This window comes from Gymnoscopelus braueri (genome assembly GCF_963280865.1).
Source record: "Gymnoscopelus braueri genome assembly, chromosome: 21".
Classification (NCBI taxonomy): domain Eukaryota; kingdom Metazoa; phylum Chordata; class Actinopteri; order Myctophiformes; family Myctophidae; genus Gymnoscopelus; species Gymnoscopelus braueri.
In genome coordinates this window covers 39,572,986-39,590,888 of record NC_137623.1, presented here as the reverse complement: position 1 = coordinate 39,590,888, position 17,903 = coordinate 39,572,986, and the positions used below count along the sequence as shown (strand labels likewise).

At 41.6% G+C, this 17,903-nt stretch overlaps 2 protein-coding genes across 5 annotated transcripts in view; one reads left to right on the top strand and one right to left on the bottom strand.

Moving 5' to 3' along the window:
- zcchc2 (zinc finger, CCHC domain containing 2) overlaps positions 1-1,159 on the top strand; it is a 35,232-nt gene extending 34,073 nt beyond the window's left edge. For all 3 annotated transcript variants that reach the window (XM_080418047.1, XM_080418048.1, XM_080418046.1), the window contains exon 14: positions 29-1,159. In XM_080418047.1, the coding sequence (XP_080274173.1) occupies positions 29-90 (62 nt within the window). In that variant the 3' untranslated portion in view covers positions 91-1,159. The remainder of the gene's footprint in view (positions 1-28) is intronic.
- A 4,791-nt stretch (positions 1,160-5,950) lies between these two features.
- Positions 5,951-14,213, bottom strand: LOC308076863 (GPI mannosyltransferase 1-like). 2 transcript variants are annotated; one of them, XM_080417384.1, is made up of 8 exons: positions 13,967-14,213; positions 12,565-12,738; positions 11,719-11,839; positions 11,104-11,350; positions 10,436-10,539; positions 9,786-9,940; positions 7,842-7,943; positions 5,951-7,246 (listed from the first exon to the last, which is right to left on the bottom strand). In XM_080417384.1, the coding sequence occupies exons 1-8, from the start codon at positions 14,126-14,128 to the stop codon at positions 7,076-7,078; spliced, it is 1,236 nt and encodes a 411-aa protein (XP_080273510.1). In that variant the 5' UTR covers positions 14,129-14,213; the 3' UTR covers positions 5,951-7,075. The 2 variants fall into 2 exon arrangements, 1 of the variants encoding a protein (XP_080273510.1); XR_013932340.1 differs by having other exon boundaries at positions 7,110-7,246; positions 9,786-9,936.
- Positions 14,214-17,903: the final 3,690 nt, after the last annotated feature.

The following is a 17,903-nucleotide window of genomic DNA, read 5'->3' as shown; positions in this document are numbered from 1 at the left end:
CGTGACACCCCTGTACCATTTCTTCCAGGTGGCTTCCGGCTAAAGTACGCTCGCTCCCATACGTCCGAAGCACTTGACAACGCCGACTGAGAGAAGAAGAGAAGAAGGTTGATCTACTTTCTGCTTGGTGGTCTTACAGCTCCTCTGTGTCTTTGGTTTTTGGGGGGGATTGTATTTGTTTTTCTAAAAGCAAAGACTGCAGCCTGGTCTGGAGAGCAGCGCTGCCCAAGGGCCCCCACTCACTGGACACAGCCTGAGTTTCAGGCTCATTTAGACTTTAACCCCATGACCGCAGCGCTTAGACGAAAATATATGGAGTATTTTCAACGGAAAAGAAAGTCAAAACCTTTTGGTTTTTGTCAAAAGGTGACGGCCGTGCGGCGAGGTATGGATTAGCCTCCTTCAAGTCGTGCCTGAGACACGACGTCATTCACCGCGAATGAGAGCCAAGCAAGTCTGTTTTTTCCCCCGCAGACATTCACACACACACACACACACACACACACACACACACACACACACACACACACACACACACACACACACACACACACACACACACACACACACACACTGCTGACTCCTGCAACCTATCCCTTTCTCAGTGGCTTTTCCTTTGGTATTTTTGCACTGAAGACTGGCATCAGTGGCAGTGGCTAGCATAATCTAAGAACTAACAGACTCACTGGAGAGAGTCCACAGGAGACGACCGTTCTAAAACTGACAGTTTGGAAAAAGCTCTTAATATACTGTTGTTGGTTTTTTTTGTGTGTGTTCTACAGTAGATTTCATGCCTCCTCCCTGGCATTACTGCTTTTGACATAGGATTATTTTTCTCCCCCCCCTGTTCAAATTTATATCAGTTTTGAAAGATTAAAAAGAAAACACAAAAAACAATCTAAAAAAAGATTAATGCAAGCAACATGCTGGGATTTTGTTTTTCTTATCCTTTATCATTTTTTTTTTTGCTGCAGTGTTTTTGAATGTACAATTATGATTTTTATTTTTTTTGGAGTTAGAAATTTGACTGTATCAAAAAAGTGTTTTATTTCCAAATAGGCATTTTCTGCCACTCGATATATAATGTGAAGCGCATAGTTGAGTAAGACATTCTGAAAATGTCTGTTGTCAGAAGATAAATGCTGCTCTGTTATTTTAATGTATTTGATTTGTTTTGTTTTTAAATGGTATTATTTGGTGATATGCACTATAGCGAACCAGGAACTCTAACGCTTAATTTATGGTCCGTCGTCCGTCGATATAACATGCTCACAGCGCGTCGAGAACGCAACGTTTTGGGAACATGCAGATCAGCTATGTTGGGCACGCGGCGACACCGTGGTACGCTGTCGCGCGCAGAGAACGGCCGAGAATAGTCAACCTACAAGCTCACAACGCGTCGCACCCGCGACGCGTTGTGAGCTTGTACATCGGCTATTCTCGGCGCAGGACACCGTGAGGATATAATGAACATGTTGTGTTTTTTTTCTGTGCTTTCTTCATGTTTTTAAACACGATTTCTTCCCCTCTGACATCACAGAGGTAAATCTCAGTCCTTCCTAGACCGACTACAACAGACTACAGCCCATGTTTGCTGCGGTTCCGGTCAGACCGGCCCCTCCAGCTTATGTCAATCACCTTGTTAAGAGTGCTCTAGTCTAAGGTGTCAATTACCTCATCTGCCAGCACCATTACAGTGAAGGCCACCATGACACTCCCACAATAACTGTTGGGCAGAAACCTTGTCTCAATATTTTAACTTTTTGTATTTTTCCGTAAAGTAATGCCCTACTTGATTATATTACAGTGTCACACAAAAGCATCAAAATAACTAGATCTACAAGCTTGAAACGCGACACGTTTTGTGCTTGTCGATGTGCTACTTTTGATATTTTTGGATTTAAATCCTGAAAAGTAAAGACGTATATAAGGTTTTCACCCAACAGAAACGATATGTGAACACCAACTAACAGCACTAATATTTGCTGAAAAAAATCTAATGGCTCATTTACCTAATACAGTTTAAAACAAATGCATTATGAACGAGGAAATGCCAAACTAAATCCCAAACTGGGGCCAGTTTGACTGGAACTACAGCATGGGCTGTAGTCCAGGAAGAACTGAGATTCGCCTGGGCGACGTCAGAGGGGAAGAAATCATGTTAAAAACACCTAAAAAACACATGTTTATTGTCCTCAACTTCAAATCGGTGAAGTGCCCCTTTCAACAGCCAAACTGCAAATCACAAACCACAACGAGTGAAAATGTACGCTGAATAGAGAAACCACATGTACCCCTAATCTGCATTTACACCTGTCAATAACGTGTAAACGTTTATTTCCATTTTAGTGGGATTAGAGATGCATTGCTTTTTTCACTTTGTCACAAACGTGATGCCTTCGGTGCATCTCAAGATGCATTTACACCTGGGTTCTATTTGTTTTGATCACCATGTGGTTTCATCTTAGCCTGTCGGTGGCGTTATAACGCCAATACTGAATGGTTTCAAGCAGAGCTGTGGAAAGAGAGCGTCTTGTCAACTTTCTTATTTCTTTCTCCTGCAATAGTTCCTGGAAGTTAGCCGCAAATACTAGCGGCAAAGTAAGAGTTGCAGCACAGCAGAACGTTTGTACCTTTAAAAGGTAAGACGTTCAAATAATCTGATTGTATATTATCGGAAATATATATTTACCCGCTGAGAACTTCGGGGGAACGTTCTGTGGCCCACGTGAATCACGTGAGGATCAAACATTTTGGACTGAAGTTGATGAGACTCTCTCTTTACATGGCTCTGGTTTCAAGTGAGTCCAGACACACAACATGTCAACCTTTACAATGTCATCTGCCTTCCTCATCATCATCTGACCGTTCATCAGAAGATCTTTGAGGTGATTAACTACAGCCCTGTCGGTGCGCTAAACACACTAATCGCAGAGTAGATTCCTCACCAAATCCCAGTCACACTACACTGCAACGGTGTTTTGTCGAATAGATAAAATTCCAGAGCAAAACCTGGAGTGGGAATTATGGAGACAAAGCTTCGTCTTTTATTCATCGCTGAACCAAATCAGTTGGTAGCTCAAAGCACGCTTGCCAATAGCAGAGTTTGGCGACCAGTGATTTCACTGGGTTTAGCAGGTGTTTGTCAAGAGCAGTGGTTCTCAAAACCTTTTATTTTTATTTCAAGGACCCCCATAACTCTGAGAAACAAAAGGAACTGGTTCCATTTGTACACTCTCGGGGTTACAGACATATAAGGGTTGCCCGTTTTTTGGACCCCCTCGAGGAACCATGACGGTCCCTCGACCCCACTTTGAGAACCACTGGTCAAAGAGTGCTTCTCTGGCCATTTCCAAAGGACTGTAGACACTACAGACTTTGTGACGAAGTCTTCCTGGAGTTGTATCTCTGCCCTGTCATTCCAGCTGAACTAACTATCTGTGCATTTGGTAAATGTCAGAAAAAAAGATCTATGCACATACTTTATTTTTTTCCCCTTCCTGGTCAATGGTTTGGAACGCTTGCAGGTGTCATGTTGGCTGGATGTATGGATTGGTATTTATGCATTGTCTAATGACCGTGTTGGCTGACAAAAATTGCATATTTTGAATTAGCAGTTTTTTTGTTGTTGTTGAAAATGTGTCTTTTTGTGGGACGACACTTGTCTTACCAGTAAAAAAAAAACGGCCTTTATTGTTTTGCAGTTCTTATTCAGATACTTATCCAGTATCCATTCATGACAAGTGTCTAGGATGCAACTCCCTGTATAAATACGTAAAGGATGGACACACACACAGAGTGAATCACACACTTTGTTCAAATGACGAGTCAAATTCTCTGAATATTGTCAAATATTCAAGCCAGGCTCCCAGCAAGCTCTTCAGTGCTACATTTGGTTTAACCAAACGGCACACACACACGTTTGCATTACTATACTTGTGAGGACATCAACATTTCAGAACGGCTCAGCTTATGAATGGCATACAATTTCTTGCCATTTTAACCCTATCCCTGAAGCCGGAAATAGCCAATCTTGGGACACTAGCACGTAACTTCAGTGTAAACCAGGCATAACTTCAACCGCTAAACATAACATTTAAATGTCTAAAGAACCTTTATTTGTTGGCCTTACTCTTAAAAAATAGTTTTCTCACAAGTATAGTAATGCAAGCAAACACACACACACACACACACACACACACACACACACTTCTGAGATGTCAATCTTGCTTGAAAAGTAGTGTGGCTCCGCGTCTTGCTAAAGCTAACAGGACACAGGACATCTGCATGTGGACCACTGGCCGAAGAGAACCGCGCAAGATCAACAGATAGGAAATGAGGACGAACCAACCAACCCAGATTTTGTTGAACTTTTAAAATGGTTAAAGGTTTGAAAGATGCTGTACTGTATATTTAAGAAAGGGGTCGCCAAGGCTGCTGGCCCTCAGTTGTAATGTTTACTATATTCTTTGATATCTACGTACTTGGAAAGGTCATATATTTCTAGAGCGGAATTTGGATTTTATGCAAATTGTTGATCTGTTTTCCTGGAATTAACAGCAATAAATATGAAAATGCCAAGAACAATTGGCCCGACGTTCAATTTCAAAATCGGTTGCTTTTTGGGTTCATTACTAAGTATTTATGAAGGAAAAGTATTGTTGCTGGTCCAGTGACTCAAACTGGGGTCCCCGAAAACATCTTGACATTAATTTTTTTTGAACATTTTTAAATGTTTGAGCCACTTTCAACGTGGTGTCCCCATTTTGGGCATAAATGTTAATCCCCTGAATTTCTTTATTTTTTTAAACATTTCCAAAATGTATAAAGAATTAGAAAATTGTGCAAATATTAGATCTATAGCATGAGCTTGTAGAGCAGCTATTCTTTCTGTCCGTCACGCGACGAAGCATAGAGTTTAAAGGACAACTTCACCCATTTTCAACCTATCTTCATATAATTGGTCCTCAATCATGCTTTATTATAATGTGGTACAATTTCTGTGTACTTGGTCTGTGTCTCAGAGGAGGGCTTTGGACAGTGACATCATCGATGAGGAATCCAAGCTTATAGAAACTGCAGGCTTTCTATTCCTGGAAAGTTAGCATGCTATACTGGAAGCCATTCTCGGCTTAATTTTCAAATTTTAAGAATTATTTTGTTTGAAAAGAAAAAGAAACCCTGCCAAACGATGTCACTGGTATGTGGGTTTCTGAAGTGTCCACAGACCACCTATGAGAGTGAGAGACAGACTGAGCAGATTTATTTTGGAGCCTGAGCATTAGTGAGGACCAATTATATGAAGATGGGTTGAACATGGGTGAAGTCCTTTAAGTGGTTATCCAAAAGTTTTGCTGCCTAAGGGCACAGTCACGCGGCACTTTTATTTGACCCATTAGGGCAGATTCTGCCGATGCAATTCCCATTGAAATGCATTTGCAGAATCCGCCCTCAAAGGTAGAATAAAAGTGCTGTGTGACCGTGCCCTAAAGCTTAATTATTGCACCAGATAAACAGTGAAGGCTGGCTGAGTACTTTGTTCACAACTGTTGCTTTGTCACTACTAGTGTGAACGCGCCATGATCGGCCAGAGTCCTCCAATTTGGCATTAAATCAAGACATCCGGAGTGACGGCCATGACAGCAATCAATCAATCAAGTTACCACCACATGTTCAGTGCATTTCATGGGAAGGAAAACGACCTCCATTGCTTGAACTGCTCTCAAATATTCTAGCGATGGCTGTCCCACAACAGCTGCACAACCTGAACAAAAGCAATGGTGTGTGACTGCGTGTTAATGAGGTCTCAACCATAAGTCTCAACATTCAACCCCCAAACCATCTGCTTGACTAGCAGAACTGAAACTATTGTTACATATTTTTTCTCTCATGATTTATTCATGAATTTCTTTCACGGAAAAGAAAGAACTTCTCATTTCAAAACTACATTTATGTTTGACTATTTCCATAAACGTGCGCTGTAGAAAAAAAAGAAAAGAAAGTTACATAAAAAGAGATCTACAAGCTCACAAGACGTGATGCAACACGTGAATATGTGCCCTGGCAACTTCTTCGCCTTTAACGAGTGGTAATTTATAAGTTGGTCACTGTTAATCATTATCAACAATATCTTTTTCCACCCCCCACCTACAAATAACACACATACATATACATATATAAATATTGTGTCATTTTATTCCCCAAATCCCTCTCAGACAGATATTATTTACTCCATGTTTTCCCTCCATTTTAGTTCACTGAACTTCAAGTAAGAGAAAACACAATTTTTTTGTGTTGTGGTTCCATGTTTACCACACACTTGGCCGTCGATACTGGAAGCATACAGGTGTTAGAACACAGATAGTTGCGCTCATCATCTAAAATGCTCAATGTGGACTGACACCCAATTTCAGTAGCTGACTGAAATGCTGTGTTCTAAAAGCACAGAGAACCTGTTTTTATTTGTGCCTGTAATGTCTCGTAAAAGGTTTTCCTAAATATTTCAATAACAACTGACACAAGCACCTCTTTTTTTTGCATCCAGGAGAACATGGAGCTGAATTAATAGTGCAAAACTGTAAATGGTCACTAGGTGGGGACAAAGGACGAGGACCTACAGTAGGATACCAAAACATTTTTGGAGTTGCATTCTGAGCTGGTACCACTGGAGTTACAGCATATAAACACCTCCTCCGTCCGTTACATATCGTTGCTGTCCGACAGAAACCTCGATGAGCAAAACCTTCACTTTTCAGGAAATGAAAAATAAAGAACCTGTGTTCCAATGGATACAAAATAAAATATTTATAAAACCCACACACAATTAACCACTTTCACTTTTTGAAATAGCCAATCTAGATCAGCTTTTTTCGCTACTTTTGCATGACACGAAGTAGAGCATTATCTGTATGACGAAGCAGGGCATTAATCTGCACTTCTGAAACACAGAGATACAAGGTTTTCTGCTAGACAGCAACAATACAGTGTTTTGATAGGTGAATGTTCCTTTGAAATCCCAATGCTGAAGTTGTAATCCAAGGAACGAGAACAAGGAGAAAGTCCTTCCACACTTTCATCAGTCAACCTTGAGTCTGTGTGTGGTCCGCGTCGTGGGTTTATAATGGGCTAGAATCTGAAGCAAGATGAAGCAGTTGATGAGCAGGAACAGCAGACCGGCCAGCCAGATCAGCAGGAATGTGTTGTAGCCTTCAAACTCCAGCAGGTAGGCCGGCCCCAGCCACACACCCTGACCCACAAGACAACATTATAGGGATTTAAGCGTCACACAACACACCTGCCTTAAATTTACTGGAAGTACTTTTACATTTACCGTACAGTATATTTGTATTCATATTATGTTGGAGGGGGGAAAAAACATGTTGGTAGGGTGGATGACGCAGTTGTACTTCCTCATAATTACCATGTACGACCTTTGTACGACCGCGTAAGTCGACATAAATAACTTGTGATAGTCTAATAACTTGCTCCAAGTCTGTGAATGGGCTATTGCATTCAGTCTCAAGCTTGGAATAAATCATATTCTTGTATAGGGAGTTTGTTAACTGCTTAAGTGCCACTGGACGTCTAAGACGTCCGTTTTAACATAAGCCCTGAGTGCCACTGGACGTCTAAGACGTTTTTTGTTGGAAAAGAATGTTCAGAACCCAAGATATGATGATTTGAAAATAGCTGAACGACAAGCTCACAACGTGCCGCACTGCGTCGCGTTGTGAGCTTGTCGATCTGCTATTTTCTGCAAAAGCCTTCCCCACAATAAGGATGCTGGGTTTAAGTGGTTTAAGAATAGGGGCCACTTGGGTCAATATGATGAGACTCATTACCTGGCCAGCGAACCACAGAAGCAACAGTCCAACTCCTTGCTTTGGAGACAGACTGAGCTGAGGGATCAGAAGAGGAAGCAGGCACAGGTACCACAGGAAGTACTAGGATGACACACGGAGCAAAGGTCAATATAAGAAGCTACAACATTCTAGACAAGGTCACTCAGCAATGCTCACTATTGACTATATTCAACAAGTCCATTCTACACAAGGTCGCCCCAAAAGTTTGAAATAATCGTGATATTGATTTGACGTCAGATTATCAGACTTCCCACACCCAAACTTTCCGATATGTAGTCCAGGGGCCAAGCCATATTTTGGTACCACCTAAGGTGACCGTAAAGTTTTTGTATATTTGTCTTCCTACATGTCTCTAGTTTATATTTTGGTATGACAGCCCTTCCAATCTTGTAGCTTAATGGCAGTTATCACTACCTACCGGCTAATGTATCCGGTAAGAGACACAAAGTAGAATCTTTGTGTCTCCTACCGGAAATACACCCGGGCATCAAATTATTGCGACAAAAACCAAAATATATCCATGTATTCAAGGCTTCATGGGGTGTGCAATTGATAGAAAATAAATCATTTTTTGGGTGAACTCCTCTTTTAAGTTTCCCAGGGGGACTCTCTACCCATTCAGCTACAGTATGACCACCCTAGACCGAAGGAGGGTCAAATTTTACAAGCTTATGGAAAGCAGTCTTTTTGCAAACACCAAAAATCTGAGAAGTTATCAATTGCACACCGCATGAATACATGGATATATTTTGTTTTTTGTCGCAATAATTTGATGCCCCGGTGTATTTCCGGTAGGAGACACAAAGATTCTACTTTGTGTCTCCTACCGGATACATTAGCCGGTAGGTAGTGATAACTGCCATTAAGCTACAAGATTGGAAGGGCTATCATACCAAAATATAAACTAGAGACATGTAGGAAGACAAAAATACAAAAACTTTACGGTCACCTTAGGTGGTACCAATTTGTGAAAATATCAGTGTTGGCCCCTGGACTAATGAACAATAAAGCCATCATACGTTTAGCACTCACAATAGCAAATGACACTGATCCTCCTCTACATCGTCACTTCAGATTCATGCCATCTGGATGAAGATACAGAACTTTGAAATGGCAAAAAGTTTCTTTTAGTAGGAGTTTTGTCCCTTCAGCCATTGCTGCACTAAGACCGACTTTGAATGCTATCAATGCATTGAATGGGAGATTATCACGTTTTATCAGACCATTGAATGGGCGAGTAGGCAACATACTGATCTACCCATGATTTATCAGACCATTCATTGGGCGTAATCAGGAGCTACTGACCTACTCGGAGGCAGAGCAGTCCCCACCACATGATTTACGATTCTGTGCCTATCGGTACACAACTCGAACGGCGCCAAGTAGGCTCAAGCGAACGTCGCAACGTTCGGGACGGCAACTCGTTCGCTTTAGCTCGCTCGGTGGTCCCTCACGTGACTCCAGTTCGCTTGAGACTGCGCCCCTCCGTCATGGTCCGAAACCGAAACTGAACTTTTTAAGTCATCTCCGTCGGTAGGTCAGTATGTCTTGATAACACCCAATGAATGGTCTGATAAATCTGAAAATAGGTCAGTATGTCGCCTACTTTGCCCATTCAATGGTCTGATAAAACGTGATAATCTCCCATTCAATGCATTGATAGCACCCGAATGGGGTGGCACTAAACAAACTGCCTCACTGAAATGATGGTTCTGTGTATACTGGGGACTTTCTGTATGGTGTTGGTGTTATGTTGTTTTGTGCTAGATGGTTATGTTTTTTTCTGTTGGAACAGACTGTGAAGATAAATATCCCAGAGAATAAAGACAATTATTATTATTATTATCGCCCAGCCCTGATTGACATGAGAACATCGTTTTGCTCTCAGATGGGAAGTTGGGACGTAACATCAGCCGTTGTTACCTGTGAGGTGCAGACTTTGTTGAAGGAGACGAACATGGCGGTGTGCAGGAAGCAGCAGAGAGCCAGGTCAGTGTGGTACGCCCAGGACACCAGCAGCACCAGACCCAGCTGGGGAAGGAACGCTGCCAGGCCCAGCCACACGCTCCACCCACTGTCTGAACACAGGACACACACACACACACACACACACACACACACGTCACGGAACTCATGAGGGTAAAGCAGTGATTCCAAACCTGGTGGGTCGTGAGGATATTTTGCATGTGGGCCCCCAAATACGGTAATTGGCAAAATGATAAGATTTTAATGATTATTTAACATTACTATTACAAAATGAATGTAAAATATATAGTTTTCAGTTTGATACCGATAAATAGGAATTTAAAGGATACTACGTTAGTTCCATTGAGTCAAGCCAGAACACAATAGATTGATTGATCATTAAAATAAACAAGTTCTGGAAATGCATGCAGCCCTACCATATGACCACTTGAAGGGGTATTTCGCAGTGTAGATTTGGGTCTAAAAAAAAACGTGTTTATCTGGGGGCCCTTCAAATAAATTAAAAAAATTGACTATTCTAAATTACGGTACAACAAAATTAGCAATCCTGAAATGTGTCCGTATTGTTTGGACATATGGGTACACACCTGCAGTGAGGTAGAGCATGTAGAAGTATGGGGAGAAGTTGTGTCTGGTGTCCCGTCTTGTCAGGTGGTACAGGTAGGTCTCATTGAGGAACTCCCAACCATAGCTGCGCAACAGAAAGGAACGCAGGACGCATTACCAGCCAAACTAATTCACTACTTAATTTATTTATTTATAGTCCTTTACCGTTAACTCCCTTTAACCACTTGCAACCTGGCACCTCTATTTTTGGCGAATGTTCGAAATCTTTCAAAATGTTTCAATTTCGTTTAAAGTTTTCCAAAAATAGTAGATGTACAACACATCACACCGTGATGCATTATGAGATTGTAGATCTGCTATTTTCGCTATTTGTCATATGACGAAGTATATAGGGCATAAGTGGTTAACTTCTTTAATATCCTATCAGGCATACTGCGACACAATACAATGTCTGGAGATGTGTGTTACTCGTCTTTCCCCTCTCTGCCGTCAGTTTCCCATTTATCTCTACACTGTCCTTTCTAAATACAGCGATTATTTTTGCATAATTTGCATCAGGCTTTCCGCCCCCGAAAATGGCTAATTGTGTTTGTATAGATGCTCGGCCAAACAAGATGCAAAGCGGCGGACTCGAACCCCTAGACTCTGTGGTGGTACTTTCTCTTATCTCTTTGAGTCTGGTTCTCACATGTGGTAGAAGAGTGCAGTAAAGCCGCAGAACACTCCTCCCGATACGGCAACGAACAGAAACAACTCTCGGTTGAGGAAGCTTCTGATGAACCGCAGCGCTCTCCTCCACCACGCCTGCGTCCTCTCCTCCACTCTGGGCGGCGGCGTTCGCAGGGCCAGGGCGATGGGCAGGGCGTATGTGACGGGGTAAATCTTCATGTGGACAGAGAGCCCGTAGAGTAGCGCCGCACACGTCAGGCGCCGGCCTAGAAAAGAGTACATTTACATCTGCTATTAACAAGACCTATTAAAAGGAATCGGTTAGTGTTCTCTGGATAATAAAACCTTTATTATTTTTTCTTTTCTTAGCAATGAGACCTGGCCTAGACAAGGCCAAAGCAGTATAACATAATAGATCAAAACAAAAACAATAGAAGTACACAACAAGTACACAAACTGAAATGATAAAATACAAATAAAGAAATGACATGCGTAAATTATTACGGGTCCTAATCTGCGTTGTAACTGAATCTCATATTTTTTGCACGCCTATGCAAAACAGGCATCCAGACAGCCAGATGTCAATGCATAACACAAATACACCCTTTGTATTGGGTGAAAGAAAAGCTCCTACCTTCCATACAATGTAGTGTACCCAGCACTAGGGCAGACAGCACGGACTCTGCGTTGCCTCGGCTGGACACTCCCATGGGCAGGGGGTTTAAGAGCCACAGAGAACTGATGCGACACGCCCTCTGATAACATAAAACCAAATAAACTTGATCAGAAGTGCATTTCCTTCAAAAAGTAACTCACGGCTAAACTGATGGGGGACCGCCACTACAGATCCCATAGATCTGATAGTCTGTTAGTGAAAATGCTAATAATAATAATTAGGGAAAAGTGAAGAATCGGGTTCCTCACGCAATACATATACTGTATATGTCAATGGTCTCGTATGCACATGTGTAATGTCAGATCGATTGGTCAACCCACTCAGGAGAAACATAGATGTGGACAGACTGACAGAGTTGTGTTCATTTAACCAATTTAGACCTGTTACACATACGTTGTTATACCTTTCAATCTTGGACAGCATCTGTGTCACATAATTAGTTGTTGCAATAAATATTTATCGATTTATTTTTCTATAAACGTTTTTCAGAAACCTTAGGATTTAGAAGGTGTTTGTTTTTTTAGAATAGGCCTCAGGTCTAAATGGCTTGATAGTAGGATAATGCATTGGTTCTCCAAGTGGGGTCCGGGGGACCCCCAGGGGTCCAGGGAGTCCCCAGCTGAATGACAATTAGGAACCAAATGGACCCTTACAGGTCTGCAACTCATTTGGTTCCAAATTAACACTCTCTTGAGTTATGGGGGTCCGTGGCCCTAACAACGCATACCAAACTGGGGGGGGGGGGTCCTTAAAATTTCAAAGTGTGAGAAGAACCACTGGGATAATGAAGCGACCACAACGGACCTGGGAGTCCACGCCTCGCAGGCAGAGGAGGTGGAAGATGAGCAGGCCTGACAGGACGTCACAGAGGACGAAGAGGATCTTGCCGAACACGGGGCTGAGGTAGATGTTGGGGGTCAACAACCAGGCCAGCAGAGGAGTGTAGCGGTACGTCGATCTGTTGTAGGGAGACTCGCCCTGAACAGCACACAAACATGACAGATGAGACGAAGGTGGCAACATTTCAGTGATAGCAGAGGTGGGAAATATCCAGGTATTTTCATTGTGTAAAATATATAACAAAATGATTGTGAATGATTTAGTACAGACAGCATTTTCTTTTTTTTTTACAAAAGCTTAACAAAACCTTTCTTTTTTTTATATATTCTTCAATTATGCCGGGAAAAGATATTTTAAAAGATCAAGTGTTGACTATTAAACCATGTAATGGGCCAACCTCCCAGTTTTTTTTTAGAACTCCATAAAATGCCATATCTGACGGAGTTGACATCTGTCGGAGTTGACAAAATGTTTTTTTTTTTTCATTCCACATTTTAAAACATATTTTTTATTTAGTTTGGATTTAGAAGGACTGACGGAGTGGACATGTTATGGTTGGGACACACCAGATAGTATTTGAAAATAGCAGATCTACAAGCTCGCAATGTGTAGCCATGCAACGCGTTGTAAGCTTAATTGTAGATCTGCTATTAAAAAAAAAATCTTGGAGAAAGAAATAGGTAATTTTGAACATTTCGAACATTTTTGAAACATTTTAACAACAAATCTTGTATGGGGGGTCCCTGACTCCCTGGCACAAATTATTTTCAGATGGAGGGGTCTGCGGATAAATACATTAATCTTTAAGAACCACCGGTTTAAACAACAATAGGAAACCAGCCCCAAATAAGCAACTACACTTTAGAAACAAGCCAAAATAAGCAACACTTTAGAAACAAAAAACAAACCAAAAAAAACGCAACCAACAATATTTACAAGCAACTTTGCTTACAACCAATGTCGCTTATAATAAGTGGACATGGCAACACGCATAGTCTTTAGTTTACAGCAGAGACCCGTCCCGTGAAAGGGGGCGTCGATGCCCTCCGGGATTGTAATAGAACCTTTACGGTCAATGAATGGAACCGGTAGATATTTTGATGCGTGGAAATCCGACTCCAATGTATCTCTATGATTCCACGGCTGCAGTTTGGCTCCCGGGGCCGACGAAAATGACGTAGATGTCCATACCTTCTTTTTTTATACATAGGCTTTGACAGGGAAGTGGAAGAAGTCACACTCATTCATAGCAGCATACGGTCATACCGCAGACATAACAACCCAACACTCACGTTTTACATTATTTCTTATCATATGACTTGCCCCCCCATGTCTAATAATCACATTAAACTTATTAAACTGTCACCTCAGTGATGAACCTGGCAGCATCAGTGAACACATGGTAGTCGATGTCCGTGTACTTCACAGCCATGGTTCTGTCCTGGTAGTCTCCATAGAACACCAGACCGAGCCTCACCACCAGGGAGGCCGTGAAAACAACGCGTTTATCCATCAGTCTCTCCATCATGATGTTACGTTAAGCATAAGCCTGTATGTTCCATAGTTATAGAGAACTAGCTTAGCTAGTTAGATCCTTGTTGTTGACTATAACGTTCCCGCACGGTCCCGCAGTGCCACCTCGTGGTTATGTGGCATAGAGGTATAATATAACTAGAGGGCGGATTGCCCCGCCCCCAGCTATCATTTCAATGAATGTGCTCAGTGGCGTTTTGAAGCACCCGGAAACCTGCCGGAAGTAGAATTATTGGTTTGATTTTGTACCCCCATAGAGTTATGAGCATGCGCACTAGTGTCCTTTTTGCGTTCTACGGCAGCCCGTGTGTCAAGGATTGAACGCGATATATTTATTAAATACACTCGAGATGCCTATGTATAACTAAATGCATATGTGTTTATGTATAATATGTTTACATATTTATATCTATATATATAAATATCTCTCAGCATGTTTTGCGCGTGCATGTATTTATCCCCGCCTGCAGTTCCAGCTTTGGCCACTGGGGTGGCAGCTTCAATGTTTCTCAGCAACTCTGGGGGCTTGTTATGTGGCGGTACAGCAGCGGACACAGGTTGAAACCGTGCTACCGTAATGCCAGTAGTAGGAGCGTCTACCGTAATGCCAGTAGTACCAGCGTCTACCATAATGCCAGTAATACCAGCGTCTACCGTAATGCCAGTAGTACCAGCGTCTACCGTAATTCCACTCTAGGAGGGCACCTTACTTTATGTCATGCTGTTACAGCCAGTGGTGGAAAAAGTACTCAAATGTTTTACTTCAAAGTAAAAGTATCAATACTGCAATGTAGAATCACTTACAGTGAAAGACCGGAAATCGAAATTGACTTGAGTAAAAGTAAAAAAGTATTGTTATCAAAATGTACTTAAAGTACCAAAAGTAGAAAGTACTCATTAAGCAGAATGTCCCATTTCACAAGTTTTCAAAAGTATAAAAATCCTTTGAAATTAGCAGATCTACAAGCTCACAGTGAGCTTTGTGAGCATTGTGAGCTGCTATTTTCAAATGGCCGAAATGTATATAGGGTTGAAGTGGTTCATGTGTGTTTTGTAATAATAATACAAAATAGCACAGTTTCTGATCCTGTTTTGCACTTAACCTGGATATTGTGTTCATTTGTGTGTTAGATATATTTATTGTTTTTGTTTTGTTAGTCCATTGTTATAATAATGCTGCCTCTAGGCCAGGTCACTCTTGGAAAAGTATTAATATTATAATATTGTTTATTTGCAGAAGCAAATAAACAATAATAAAAGCAACAACAATATATTCTACAAATAATAACAGTAGATTGTGCAGGTGAGATCTAGTTTTCTAAATATACGTTTCTGACCTCACTGGACGGGCCGCCACACTTTTTTACACCTCTCCGCCTTAGCTGAGAGTGTGGCGTGGTAGAGGAGGTCTCCCCGAACGTGTGTGCGTATGTCACAAGTGCTGACACGAAGAGCCCTCTCCTGTCCAGCGTCCAATTTGTAATTCCTACTGTTGATACTGGATTTTTGGGTCTAGCACTCCACTGAGAATACCCATTGTTGATGCGCAACCTCTTTTTCTTATTTAGTTTAGTTTATTTATCTGTCTGTCATTTATTGTCTCAGATGAATTGAGTACATTTTAGTTGCCTCATTGTAAACTGTACTTCCATGTGCTTTTTCTCTGCAACCTTCTAAATAAAGTATTCAATCAAATCAATCAAGGGATCAAATCGACAGGAAGTGATGCCCACGATGCCCTAGGAAACTTGTGGATATGCATTGTGGATATGAGCATTTATCCATTTACATAAATTGATAATGTTATTAAAACCTTTTTTGGTACACAGAAACATAATTTGTGTTGTATAGCTTCGTTTAAATGGTTTTTAATGGCTTCTGTTTACTCTAGAGGATACTCTTATTATGAAGAGATCGTCCACCCGAAGTCTTATTGTTGATGAGTTATTGTTGCTAGTGGAACACAGCTGTGAGAAGCTGTTATAGAGCATCGCAGTTCCCGCCCACTTCCTGGTTTTTCGTGGTGCCGGAAGGAACAACTCAATGCATTTTTCCCATTGACATTTCCAAAAATATTTTTATCTATTAATTTAAGCCTCGAATCAAGCCATCATGACATGACATGAATCATGACCATAAAACGTTTTTTTCTGTGATTTATTTTATTTTATATTTAATTATATGATATACTATATTTAATAAATACCCTTTGTTTTGCCGTTTAAAAAAAAAAAAGAAATCACAGAATCAATGGGAAAAATGCATTGAGTTGTTCCTTCCGGCACCACGAAAAACCAGGAAGTGGTTGGGAACTGCGATGCTCTATCCACCTGTTTCCGCGGGAATTTACTGGAGCAAAAATCCTGTGTGGGAAACATCCTGCGGGGGGACGGGAAGTAGGAAATAGCGGCTCAGTGTGTTTACATTTGCCAGCAGAACGTAGCTGTACGAACGGGCCTTTTGCATGTAGTTGAAGCGCAAGGGGGCGGGGCGGGAGAGAGTCAGCGCACTGAAGTCAAGGCACAGACTACTGTGTTGTTGACGGACAACGGATGCACGCTTATGAGAAACAACACAAATAAAACCTGGCAAAACAGTTGCGTGCATTAGCGCAAGATGAGGATAAATGAAACATTCAGTCTAAATGTCCAGCAACTACTACCAATACTTTTGTATTTGAAACCTTACATTTCTCTAAATATTATAAACTCTTAGGACAGCCTAATACAAATATAATTTATGAAAAGGCTACTATAGGCTACAGTGAAGTCGGACTGAATGACTGAAACGTTTTTTCTTTTTTAACTCTCTTGGTGATTATCTGGCACAGTAGTTGTGGATTAGCAAACTGGACATTAATGTTTCCTTTTCGCGTGCGAATTACTGGACATTTAGACTGAATGTTTCCTTTACCCTCATCTTGCACTAATGCACGCAACTGTTTTGCCATGTTTTATTTGTGTTGTTTCTCATAATAAGCGTGCATCTGTTGTCTGTCAACAACACAGTAGTCTGTAGTGTGCCTTGACTTCAGTGCGCTGACTCTCTCCCCATGCACCGACCCCCCGCCCCCTTGCGCTTCAACTACATGCAAAAGGCCCGTTAGCCAGCTGCGAACGAGCTACGTTCTGCTGGCAAATGTAAACACACTGAGCCGCTATTTCCTACTTCCGGTCCCCCCACAGGATGTTTCCCACACAGGATTTTTGCTCCAGTAAATTCCCGCGGAAACAGGTGGATAGACCGCCGAAGTCTGACGTCATTTACACATCCTTTGTTTGTCTACCTGGTTCGCAGTTTTCCACCCCCGTTCTGAATCCCATAGACGTATTGAATATCGCGTCAAATAAGAACTGTGTTCCAAAAATAAACAAATGACCACGGCGGGTTGACTCTTATGGATATGAAGCATCAACTGACGGTGAGAAAACGCTAATGTTACTTCCGCCAAATTAGTTACATTTTCGCCAGAAACAGACTGTATCAAATATAAGTGACTGACTATCATAAACTATACAGAACCTCCTCCCTGACAATAACGCCGACACGCGGTGTTTATTTTTGGACCACAATTCTTATATGAGACGATTCTAAGATGACCCAATGTTATTCTCCATAGAGAAATTACTTCCGCAAACCTGGGGATGAACGAGTGACGTCAGGACTTCGGTGCTCTATTCTACTAACCTCGCATCACCAGTCTTTCCACCTCTGGTTGGATGAAACACTTCCTGTTCTCTAAAAAAATCAGGAACTTGTTTTTGCCCGTT